General features: G+C 41.2%; 2 protein-coding genes across 2 annotated transcripts in view; one reads left to right on the top strand and one right to left on the bottom strand.

The window, feature by feature from the left end:
- Positions 1-1246, bottom strand: part of LOC132256557 (furin-like protease 2) — a 47022-nt gene extending 45776 nt beyond the window's left edge. The window contains exon 1 of the mRNA XM_059753049.1: positions 762-1246. The gene's annotated coding sequence lies outside the window, so the exon portion shown is untranslated. The remainder of the gene's footprint in view (positions 1-761) is intronic.
- A 570-nt stretch (positions 1247-1816) lies between these two features.
- Positions 1817-3357, top strand: LOC132265871 (transmembrane protein 185B). The gene is made up of 3 exons (XM_059766658.1): positions 1817-2010; positions 2084-2154; positions 2217-3357. The coding sequence occupies exons 1-3, from the start codon at positions 1973-1975 to the stop codon at positions 3149-3151; spliced, it is 1044 nt and encodes a 347-aa protein (XP_059622641.1). The 5' UTR covers positions 1817-1972; the 3' UTR covers positions 3152-3357.
- Positions 3358-12539: the final 9182 nt, after the last annotated feature.

Raw genomic sequence — 12539 nt, forward strand, 5'->3', positions numbered from 1 at the left:
CGTCTAGAATTGTTCGCGTCACTGTTTATTTTGCTGCGATTGGACTTTTTGGGGCTTTTTTCCTCTCTTGTGTTGCTGAAAAATTTGTCGAAACGTCAAAAAAAATTTTCTACGCACACAAGCGCGCGCGTGTGTGAAATCTTCTTGATTTTGGCAAGGAGTGAGAGAAAGAAAGAGAGGGCGAGAGTGAGACAATGGCCTAAGATTTGCCAATGTAATTTTACTGTCTAAATTGCTATTTTATTGGCACTTTTTACACCGCCGCCAGTCGATTAAAAACACATCGGATCGAGTTTTTCTAGCCATGAAGTCTCACTGTGATTAATCACGAGACGGTTTTTCACAGCCGCAATTTCACTCGTGTTTTGTGAGTGATTGAAAAACAAAAGAGATGCGAATATTCTCGTGATTCGGACGCGCGAGGCTAGAAAGTTTCAACTCCGAAAAGCCACAAAAGATCATGCCTTGCTGTGCATTTTCCTCTCTGTTTTTCGTCGCGCGGCAAATGTCTTCTTGACACACAAAACTTGGCCTTCTTTTCCATCCGCGCCACTGTTGGCGTTGTGCAACGCAGTTGGCTGACTTTTCGCGGAATTTTCCCTCGAAATTTCGCCCCTTCTGGTGAACTTTTTCGCCCCCCCCCCCCCAAGAGTTCATCCCCGTCGTGGCGCCCCAAAATAGCGCGAGCGAGACAGACTGATGGGAAAATTTCAACATCGCACAAGAGACGCTTTAAGGGTGGAAATTAAGGGCACACTTACATGTTTTTCTTCTTCTCTCAGTTGCGAGTCGCGGCGGAGCAGAAACTGCACGGGAAAGATGTGAAAACCATCGCGAAGCAGAATTTCAGGGCTGAAGAAAGAGGGTTGCAAATTGGATCCTTGTGTGTCACCACTCAAAAACGCCACGAAGGGTGATAAAAAGCGACAGAGAGAGAGGGACAGAGAGTGTGACAGAGAGGGCGCGAGAGCAAAGAAGGGTGTTTTTCCTAACACACACAATTATTATCTCTCTATGCGTGACGTTTTCCTCCGCAAATCCTGCGGTGCCAAGGAAATCCGTCCTTCACTGCCTTTTCCGACGCACGAGAACGCACACTTTTAGCACATCGCGCGAGTGTCACGCGTGAGGCTCACACTTTTGGGCCACGATTAGGCACACGCCCGAAAATTTTCTCCCTCGAAATCTCGTGTTACAAAAGTCGAGACATTCTCTCACTACCACCACTACTGCTAAAATGCCAATTGACACTGCTTTGGGGGCTTTTTGTGCAGCACTTTCGGCCTCTTTCGCGCACTCTTCGCGACGCTCTGGTACTTCACTTTGGGCGGGAATCGATGTTGTGCTAGAATTTCATCGAAAGCAGCAGAAAATCCCATTTTCAGGGCAATTTCGAGGAGAATTTTCACTGCTAAATCAGTTTTTCGAAAAGGATTCGCGCTGAAATAAGAGAAAATGCCGAAAACTTTACTCATTTTCTCATCGAAAAACTCGTTCCCGCTCATTTTCAATACCACAAAGTTGGCAATCGTGCGTCTTTTGACTCCTTTGACGTATTGTAAGTGTCATAAAAAACATGCACTGTAAAAAAGCCAAGATTACTTTCATTTTCCTCTCAAGAACCTCGAGTAGAAAGCAATTTTATCTGTAAATAAGTTTCAAAAGCACACAAAATTTAACAACTAGAAAGCGTTGATCATGAATTCTCCCTCTAACGATTACACGCTCGGTTCATAACTGTCACATCCGAATTTACAGTGTCAAAACGACGTGTTCGAATTCGAGTGGAATGTCACTTTCGGTCGAAACTTCAGTGAGTGTTGAAATTTGTAGTTTTTCTGTATATCGCGAGACAAAGTGTGAATTTCCCAGAATTCTCCAGTTCCTCCGCTCAGTCAGGCGTCGCAGATCCCATCCAGGCTCTCCTCGCAAGATGTTATGAGGCGGGCTGTCCCTTCGCCGCGGCCCGACGATGAATCTTCAGTCGCTGATTAAGGACTTCAATCCAAGGTGAAATTCGACTCTCTCTCTCTCTCTCTCACTCTCCAATCCCACTGACCCCAATTTGTCCGGACTCTTGCAGCAAGTTCATCGTCCACAGCAGTCTGCTCCTGTTCACTGTCCTGTTCTGCCTGCGCATCGATGGCTTCATTGGTAGTGGAGGAGCGCCCCTGGCGCCCCCTTTGTCGCCGCTCCTAACACTGTTCCTCTTGCAGATTGGCCCTACTGGGCCATCTTCAGTCCGCTGTGGATCTGGAAGGCCATCGCGACGCTGGGCGCCACCGTGGGCGCCGTGGTGTGGTGCCGCTATCCGCACTACAGGATCGAGGGCGACTCCTACGCGCACTTCAAGGCCATGCTGATCTCGCTGTCGCTGCACCTCATGCTGCTGATGTTCGAGCTGCTGTCCTGCGACCAGCTGAGCTCCGGCAACCACCTGTGGGTGCTCGTGTTCATTCCCTTGATCTTCGGCAGCGTGGCTAGCGTGGGGGCGTGCGTGTGGGCTGTGAAGCACGACAGGTCCTTCGAGTTGGAGCTCTTCTTGGCCGTTAACACGCTCCAATTCGTGTTTCTGCCGCTGAAGCTGGACGACTTCGTCGGCTGGCGCTGGGAGATCGTCTTCATCCCCTTCTGGATTGTGCTGTGCCTGAGTCTCATTGGTGTGCTGTACAACATCATCTTCTGCGGCATCCTGCTGCGGACGCCCGAAGTTTCTGCCGAGCAGAAGCGCTCCGCCGTTAATTCGGCCATCGGCAACACGCTGTGCGTGGTGTGCATCCTCGCCTTCCAGGTCCTCATCGCCGACAAGCTGGACGGCGACCTGAACTGGCCGCTGATCGCCGTGGCTGGTCCACTCCTCATGGCTCTCTTCATCCTCATCCTGCTCAGCTTTAGCGCCAAGGGCGGCAACAAGTGGTGGTTCGGCATCCGCAAGAACTTCAGCCAGTTCATCCTCAGCTCACTGCCGTGCCTGCAGGAGTACGGCAACATCGCCTATCACATGGACAGCGGCCAGAATGTTCCGCTCGACGCCACGAATCACGTCCAAGTGGATCAGCTGTACGGCAAGAAGGCGCAGAAGATGCAGAGCAGCAAGAATGACCACCACAAGCCCGTCGTGCCCATCATCAACATCGATCTCCCGGACTGAGGGATCGACCACTTCCTCCCCCGACCACTCTTCACGCGCACGCTAGGAATGTTTGTACATAAAAAGGATCGTTTCGCTGTTGATTTAACAAATTGTAGCATTAGCCAGAGTAACAACATATTGTATATTAGTTGATCGCCAAAATATTTTATACATGATTGCATAGATTTAGAACAAATTAAATCAATATATTTTACGCATAAAAACCTGCCTTTTCCACTAATCCCACTGAACTGGGTTGTGACTGCCAGATAGTGCTTATCACACAGGCGATTCTGTGATTTGATAAGCATTTGGGCCGAAAAAAGGTCTTTGAACTTAGATGATTAGCTTATTTAGCACAAGAGGTAAAAAATTCCGTACATTTTGTACAAGATTTCGTATCATTTGTTCGATTTGTATGCGAAAAATACCATCAAATCTTAAGCAAAAGCGGCTCTTTCTGCAAATTTATCAATAAATTAGCGCTAATTTCTTGTGATTACAATAAAATCAACGGTCAAGAAATTTCTTTTTTTTAAATTACAGTCAGTAAAAATCCGTTTGAAAAGAATTTGAATTTTTTTCTGAATCTTAATTTTAAAAATATTAAAAACACTGAGAAAGAAGGCTATAAATGTTATTCGGATTGAGTATAAGAATTTGATTCTTTATTGTCTTTATTTTAAGACATTTTTAAGAAACTGAGATCTAGTTTCCTTCTTGATCTTCTTATGTACTCTGAAAATTTATTCATTAGTAATAAGGAAAACATCTCCACTGAATTATATTTGTCTGTTGAAAATCTTTCGATTTTTTCGCTCTGCACATCGATTAATCTATCATGAAGCCAAACTATGGTAAAAAATGCTTTGGAACTGAGCTTTAGCAATCACGCTTCACTTCTCTGTTATCAGAAGAACAAATCTTGACAGTGTTTCGTTAATGGAATTATAGGAATTGTGAGAGGATTTGGCTGTTCGTGGTCGCGATACGGCCGTGCTTAAGTGAAATGAATGCAGAGTGGCGGTTGTGATCAAATAGAATTTGAATATCTTGCCAAATATTAGCCTAAATGGATAGTATAAATATTATACTGTGCACACCGGCGCTCTTGAACCGTTGTCACTTCCGCTGAGCGCGAACTTTTGCATGCGACAAAATTCAGTTTCAACTTATAATTTAATGTCATCAGAATTAACATGGAGGATTTAATTTAATTGCAGCGCGACGACCAAAAATTTCGCATTGTCTTCTCCTGGGGGGGAGGAAATGCACGAGGGGTGGGAAGTGAAATTGTGCTGAGAAAGTGATGGTGAAGAAGCGCAGAACTGTGGAGGTTAATAGATCAGAAGTTGTTGATATTGTGCAATTTTAAAAGAAGGGTTTTGCACAGCTCTATCGAAAAGAATATCCACAAGTTTTGCTTGCGTACTTCTTTTCTCCTCCCTCCGCCAACCACCCTTTTGTGCGCCGCGAGAGGAGAAGGGAAAGTTTCTGCATGGCATTGCGAATGAAATAAGATCCGAAACCCACAATCAGATGACACAGTTTCCGTCGTTGGGCCGCTGAGGGTATAAATTCAATGCAGTGTGTGAATGTTTCTGAAAACTTTGCCACCCCCGCGATGGCACATGAGGAGGGAAACTCTGCCAAAATGTATTTCATTCCTGTGCGGCTCCTTTTCCTTTTTTGGGGGTGGGGTTTTCTTGTGGGCGGCGCTAGGGCACGGATGGCAAGAGCAATATTTACGACTTTAGGTGGATTGGAATTAATTTCATTGAATTCAATACGGTTGGAATTCAGCATACATTCGCGCGCGCCATTCACCTTTTGCCAGAGGCAAACGCCACCATTAGTGGGTGCGACCCCCGGACTTTCTAAGGGGGTTTGGCGGCAGGAGTGCTGAATGGCGACGTGAAATATTGGTGCTGGAGCCAAGAAAAAGAGTCAATTCACCACACTGTCTCTATATCCACTCTGGATATGGGATTAAATTGCGAAAATCCACCCCTCAATGCACACACACACACACCCCCAAGTGCTGTCGATGCTTCCCAATCATTGCGCCGTAATTAACACTTTTCCGCCAAAAGACAGTGGCATCTGGTGAGGTATTTCGTGTCGCGAGCAATTAAGACATTCATTGGCACTCTCTTGTCGGCACTTGTGTGTCTTCAGCGACGATTCCTTATCAATAAAGCGTGGGAGACAGTAATTGAGTGGAAAAGATATTGAGCAGCAAGAGGAATGCCTTCATTCTCAAGCGTATTCATTCTAGCTAATCCTTCGACAGTAGAAGAACTAGGAGACACAAGAGCAATTCATTTCATTCATTTGAGCATTACACAAGGGGGAGATATTACAGTCAGAACTGAAAAGTGTTCAAAAACATACAATATTCCTTTCATGAGTGCTTCTTTTACTCACTAATTGTCTCAATTCTTTGGCTTTCTTTTGATTTCAACGTAGAAAAAGTCATAAGAATCGTTTTTATAGGTTATGGCAATAAGTCTAATCAAATGAAAAGATAATATGATTTATTGTTAATTTTATTTTCTCAAAACATATTAAGGTATTTTCAAGATTCATTTTCTTTAATATTTAATTCCAAACCTTAGGATTTATTGAGAAATTTGAATGTGTTTGAAGTGTTAAAAATCCTGTACAAAAAAATTGTAGAAATAACAGAAAGTGCTTGTTATCTCTCTTAGACACGCCCACTCGCAAGCTCCGCCTCTTCTGATGTGTAATCATGGAATTTAAACCCCCAAATCACCTTACAATTTCATGTAAATGCACATGATTGAGAAGTTGTGTATCTTTTTGGAATATTTAACATATTTTCCATCAAGTTGCATTTGTAGAAATTCCATATTGTGTCGAGTGCCGAATAAACCCCACAAATTGAATGGTAAACAATTTATCGGCGGTGGAGGAGTACAAGAGAGCTTCGCCGAAGAATATGCTGATGATGATGGGCGTGTGATTCATGAAATATGAATTTTATATTCTACCCTGTGACATGGCAGAAGGTGTGTATTGCCAACTGTCGATTTGGGGATGATGTATTTGTGAGGGTGGATTTGCCGCGTCTTCCGCGGCGGGAAAGCACTTTTCGATATATTCTGTCTCTGCTACAATATTTATTCTCATGTAATACACTTGTATGCCACTGTGACATGACGGGGAGGCATCATTTATTACTCCTTCGCACTCAATTCTGGGGGTGATTTTGCTGCACCGCAGCAAATATGCAAAGGTTTTGTCGCTGCAAACGGCATTCTGATGTGACAGTGCATAAGATTAAATCTCAGGTTGAGATGCAGAGATGCTGAAAAGTGTGAGTTATATGAGATGCGAAGGAGTTGTCCGTGGAAAGATGCAATACAGATCGTGACATCCTCGACGGTGTGTGCAGACAAACACCAACAACAACAACTGCATGTTGGGAATTATTCATGGGAATTTATGGCGCACATGCAATGATGAGCTGCTCCTTGTGAGAAGGATTCGCCACAATATCTTGTGGAGGATGCAGAACAATATTTACCACACACATTTCGTTGCTCAATAGAAGACGACAAAACCCAACTGAAAATATGAGCGCATTATTCCAATATCTGGAGTGGCGCTAATAGATTTCCACATATCGATTGAGTGTGATAAAAATGGTGGTGGAAATTCTCACCACGCTTTTGGGCAAAGAGGGAGGAAGAGATATGAAGGCGAATTTGCATGTATGAGAAATTTGAATTGCAGATATTGAAATTGGTTTGTCTGCCTCGAAAAGTTATATTGATATCCTTTCTTCGCTTTTGTGTATGCTTTTCTCATGTGAAATTATTCACATATTCATCTTGTCTTTCTCGCTCACATTGCAGAAAACAGACAAAAAAAAATATAAAGAAAAGGGATAAATTCACTTTAGTCTAATGAATTGCTTTCTCTATCAACAACATATGTAGACATAAAAGTCCTCTTTTTTTTGATCCACCACGTCAGCATTAAATGCGAGACAGAAAATTGAATTATTCAAGAGATAGTTTCTGTCTATTAGACAAAACTTTAATCATCCCCTGTAATAACATCACCCTGGGATGATTGGTATTGATTAAAAAGTTTGCAATTTCCGTGAATGTACGCGAGAGCAAATAAAATCAGATGAAACACCTCTTTATGAAAAATTTATTATTCTCAACAGCAATTTAAATAGAATTTTCGTGTCATGTTGAAACTTTTCAACAATTAAGCGAACATGTTCCGGAGCAAACTTTCACCTCACACCGCATTTCATTTTTCACCCCCATCGCTTTGTTAGCATATATTAATGGGAAATCAATGATTCTCTCTCTCTCTCCACAGGGTTGCAACATTATTTGGATAGATTATTGTTGAATTCATTCAACACCAAATCCATTTATACGTGATTCACAAAATTGTCCGCGATTATAAATCCGTGATTGATGAACATGAGGTGAAAATATTGCTGAGAAATACACAAATTTTCGTGGAAATAAAATTATACTCCAGAAGAAAGAATTGGCACAGAATCAAAAGCTCTTATTTTCCATCATTGACAACATTTTGTCACATTGTTTTGAATTTATGGTGAATTGTGTAGGTTTTTTCGTGTTGCAAAAAATATAAGTTATAAATAATCAGGAAAAATTGAGATAAAAACAATTTTTTCTAACCACGAAAATCAAAAAAAAAACCCAGCGAGCACAAAATACTAAGATTTCAAAGATAAGAGTATAAAAGCTATTTCTTTCGATTGCTAAGATTCATTGATAAGTTGTGAAAATTGATGGGAAATTAGCAGAATATTTGGCTTGAAATTGATGTGTTTGTAATGCTTTTGGCATTTGCAAAAATTAGCAAGTTATTTTCCAGTTCCACACACGTTTTTTGCGTAAAAACTGGCGTAAAACCGTAAATATCCGATTATGGATTAAGTATTACAGCTATATTGTATATTAATTGGCATTTGGAAGCTTTTCAACTGAGAAATTTTCTTTCTACTATTTTTTTTTAATAAATAACAATATAAAATATATGTTTATTTGTCGTGAACAACTGCGAAAGATTCACGAAAACGTAAACGTTTTTCGAACATCTTCTCACTTTTTAACAAAAAATACCTGCCTTTTTTCAGTGTGTTTGTGACTCACTGAGCAATCACATGCTAATTTTCTGAGCTTTTGCCAAATTTTCTTTATCTCTCCAAGAAGTACGGAGAAAAATTGAGTCTCCAGAATGTATAGCAAAAATCCCTTTTCTCCCACCCCTTCGAAGCTTTCGCAGCTCTCATCTCCTTGAGCAATGTAACATTGTCCGCCTATCTTAGTTCGAGATTATGTGATTTATTGGCTGGAGACTGGCTGTATTTTGCGGCCATATTGATGACACTGGGGCGGAGATTGGACCTTCGACTTGGGGGGTGTTTGTTATTCAAATTGCGTGCCCCATCCATTCTGCTTTATGCACGTAAATTACTTTGGCAAATTAAACCAGTGGCAAAAGGCGAGTCTGAGAGATTGCATCACAGGGCAGCACACGGGGGCGCTTCTTGTGCTCCGCGTGTGAGTTTCTCCCTTTCTCAGGGGGGGGGGGGGGCGGAAAGTGCGCCCCTGGTCGCTTATCGATGCGACGGAGAGTGAAAAGTCTCGTCCCTGCAACTAAGTAAATCTCTGGACATAATTGGGACATAAATAAGGACTCTTGCGACAATATGTGTGGAATCGCGCGGCGCATGTGGAGAATATGAAGCATTTGCGAAGAATGATGGACACCATAAAACCCTCCTATCCGCCATAAATTGCACTTAATCATGATGAATATTTTATTCAAAACCACCCATTGAGCAAAGCAGGCCAGAGAATGTCGATATGATTATTTACAAAATTTCTGCAGAAATTCTCTCTCGCCCCAGCGAGCCAAAAGACCTTAAAAAGAAAGCAGTTAAATCAGCTAAAAAGTGCTAAAAATACTGAGCTAAAATTTGAGCAGCACTCGAAGAAAAAGTGCTGAGCCGAAGTATTAAAATGAAAGCGATTAAGCGATCGCAGCGGACGATGGAGGAAGCTGAGGAGGAAAGTGTTGAAAAGACATCAATTTACAGCACATTTTTAAGCTGGATTTTACTTCTATGAAAGCTAATTTTTCATCAGTTTTCTTAACAATCTTCTATTGTGCTCAATTTTTAGCTTTTTTCTGATGAAAAAAGTTATCAGAAGATCTGTAAGTCTCTGTAAATCCTTTAACATGTAAATCTCTCAATTTTGAAGGGATTTTCATGGCGCAATTTATACAATTCACTTGAGTGTTGTTATCACGAAGTATATTATTGAAATGACACAGTTTTACATGATGCGACATCTATGCATTTAAGTGGCGAATTAGTATTTTGACTGGTCGTCGCTTCGATCGCTAGTTCAGCAACTGAATGGTTAAAATTTGAGCGGATAAAAGCACAAAAATCAACAATTTCAAGCTCAACTTTGAGATCTCAGCATTTTGTGTTCGCTGGGACTCTTCAGGCTTGATTTGTTTCCGCCGCCGCGGGGAAATTTGTATCAAATTTTCCAATCTGAGTGAGAAAGTCAAACTATAAATTACACTTTCGCAGGCACCAACGATATTTTATCCCACTGAGTGGGTGGTATTTCTTGCAAAAACACACCCCGTTCCCGATCTCAAGGCAGCAGTTCTCCTCCACATTTTTGGTGGACGAGCGACGGTCGGAGTGAGGAAGTGAATGTTGGAAGAGAAAAAGATGGAAATGGCAATAATTCTTTGGTGGGTGTCTTTTTTCTGCTTAGTCAAAAAATCACAAAGAACTATATTTCATAAGCTTGTTTTCGTGTGGAATGCGCACTTCTTTCACCCCCAGAAAACCCACCCGTCTGCCCCAGAAATGTCTCACGACACCCATTGTAGGTGGAGAGATTTATATTAAGTCACTCCGGAGCGTCCTTTGCCTCCCTTTTGCTGGGGGTGAATTGAGTGGCAATTGTGGAGACACCGCACTGTCTCCACCAACTAATTCTCCACGGAACTTGTCGTCTTTGCATGCCAGTTTGTGTGCTTCCGGGGGTGACTTTTTACCCCACCCCCACCCCCGAAAAACACGCCCCGAAACTGTGCCAGAAAGGGCTTCATTTTGACCTCAAATCACAGGACGGAAAGACTTGGTGGAAAATCTAAATACAAATATTTGGAATCATGCGAAAAAAAAAACAATGTGATAAGTCGCAATATGTTTTCCACCTCCTTTTTCCATCCTCTCTTTTCCCATGTTTTCCTTCCTCACCACCTCATATTGAGTTAGCAGATGTCGCTACAAAATTATGCCTAGCAATATTTTTCGGCACAGCGCGCGAGCTTTTCCTCTCGACCCCAGTGAAAAAGCTCTCGAGAAACATCTCTAGACCTTTCGTTACATTGTCAGCGACAGCGGAATGGAAAAACATAGGAAATTTTAAGTATCTCAAGTACTTTAAGTAGCTTTGTTTCTTCTGATTTGCTTAAAAATAATGCAAATCCGGTGAATATTTTCATATTCATGCTTATGCTCACATATTAGCACAATTTATTGGTCGTTGCAACATTACAGATTTCGTATTTCAATTCGTAAAAGCTATGAATGTTGGTTGCAACTTTACACTAATGTTGCAAGGCAAAATTGGGAGTTTATTTAGTATGAAATTCCGGTGTCTTAAAGTCATTCATTTGCGATTACTTCTAAACTTCGGTTCTGAGAGTGTTTTTAGGACGGAATATTCCAACTTTCGCCCAATTTCTGCCCATTTTCCTCCGCTTTGACGTAAGGAAATGTTCTTTCAGTGTTAATTGAGCGTATTTTCAGTGTTCGTGTTGAATTTTCAGCGATTTCCGAGGGATGTTTCCAACGCAAAGTGTTGGAACTAATTTTGTAACACTAATTAGTTTTTTCGGAAAGAGTCAAAGGATGTCCGGAAAACACATAACCTCAATCTGGTGCATTGAAATGTGCACAAAAGGACAGATATATTCAATCAATTTGTATTTATTTACCAGAAAACATCAATATTGTCTATTTTCTCATGTTTTCCCGTAAATTGTACGAATTCATATCTTTTACAGCTTATTTAAAATGTTATGTAATTAAAGTTGCAACGACTTTACGTGAATTATAGCGCAATTTTATGACAGATTTCCTGGACAGAAGAATGTCCTTTTATTGGGAAATGTCCAAGATTTTGCGCCTATCAGTAGTATTTTATTTATCACGCAAAAAAATATTCAATTCTCATCGACAAAGTCGTTTCAGTGAGAAAACTAGAATTGAGGTTAACTTCTTCTGCTGCCGTCCAACAATGTGCACTTCTTCGTGCGGTGTTTTCGGCATGTCGCTCACGTGATGGTGTGCGGAGAAAAATGGGAAAGTGTAAAAAAGTTATGGAGTAGTGTTATGAAAAGACGTGACTGTGATTCCTTTGGGTGTTCCGGGAAAAGTCTGACAGTCATGAAAAATATTATGGCATGTATTTTCACGAATAAATTTTACAACGCATATCATGATAATGTCACAAAGTCCGCGACGCTGCTTCAAGATTCGAAAACCAGCAAAGAAATGGGATTGAAATGGAAAATGTGCCATATTGTTCTTCTTGTACTCCAAAGACAACTTTTAATAGAGTTTCGCCATACTTTCGTACGTGAAATCTCTCATATTTTAGATTCTTGGCTGTTCAGCTTCAACAGTAATTATCCTCCACTTTGCTTATTATGACAATTTTCAAGTATTGTCCACAATGACAAAGGAGAGAGATCCTGAAGGAATAATGATTAAAGCATCACATTGTTGAACTTTCGAGCGCTATTAACTTGTAATACTTTATGTTGTTGAATGCGAAAATTACTTCTCAACAAATATGAAACATTCCTTTGACTTTGCTTCCTTCTTTTTGCCCATCTTTTTCCCTCCCCCACCCTTTTGTCATTGTCCGAAATGTCTTTCAATTGGCACTTCGGGCTGAAATCCGGAGTGCTGCAGAGGGATGAAGATTCTGCCAAGACACGCCAAGAGAATTCCTTAATTAGAAACAGGCTGCAGTGCTCAAGGGGAGTTGAGGAAAAGTGTGATAAAACATCGTCCAAGGGAATTACAAATGCGCGAGGTGAGATGAATTTATTTAATTATAATCGCCAGAAAATGCTGTTCGCAGTGAAATTCCCATTTGGCGACAATTCTCGAAGGCCATTTCCATATAATAAAGTGTATAAAAGTGAGTCTCAATAAATTTTAAATTCCATCCAAGGGAGGGATAATATAGTTGGAAGTGTTGTACAGTTTTTCAGAAGTATTTGGTAAGTGAAAGTGTTGTAAAATTCAATATAATTTCACAAATATGAGAAATTAATT

This window comes from Phlebotomus argentipes, unplaced genomic scaffold (assembly GCF_947086385.1).
Source record: "Phlebotomus argentipes unplaced genomic scaffold, Phlebotomus argentipes genome assembly contig_5, whole genome shotgun sequence".
In the NCBI taxonomy this organism is placed as follows: Eukaryota; Metazoa; Arthropoda; class Insecta; order Diptera; family Psychodidae; genus Phlebotomus; species Phlebotomus argentipes.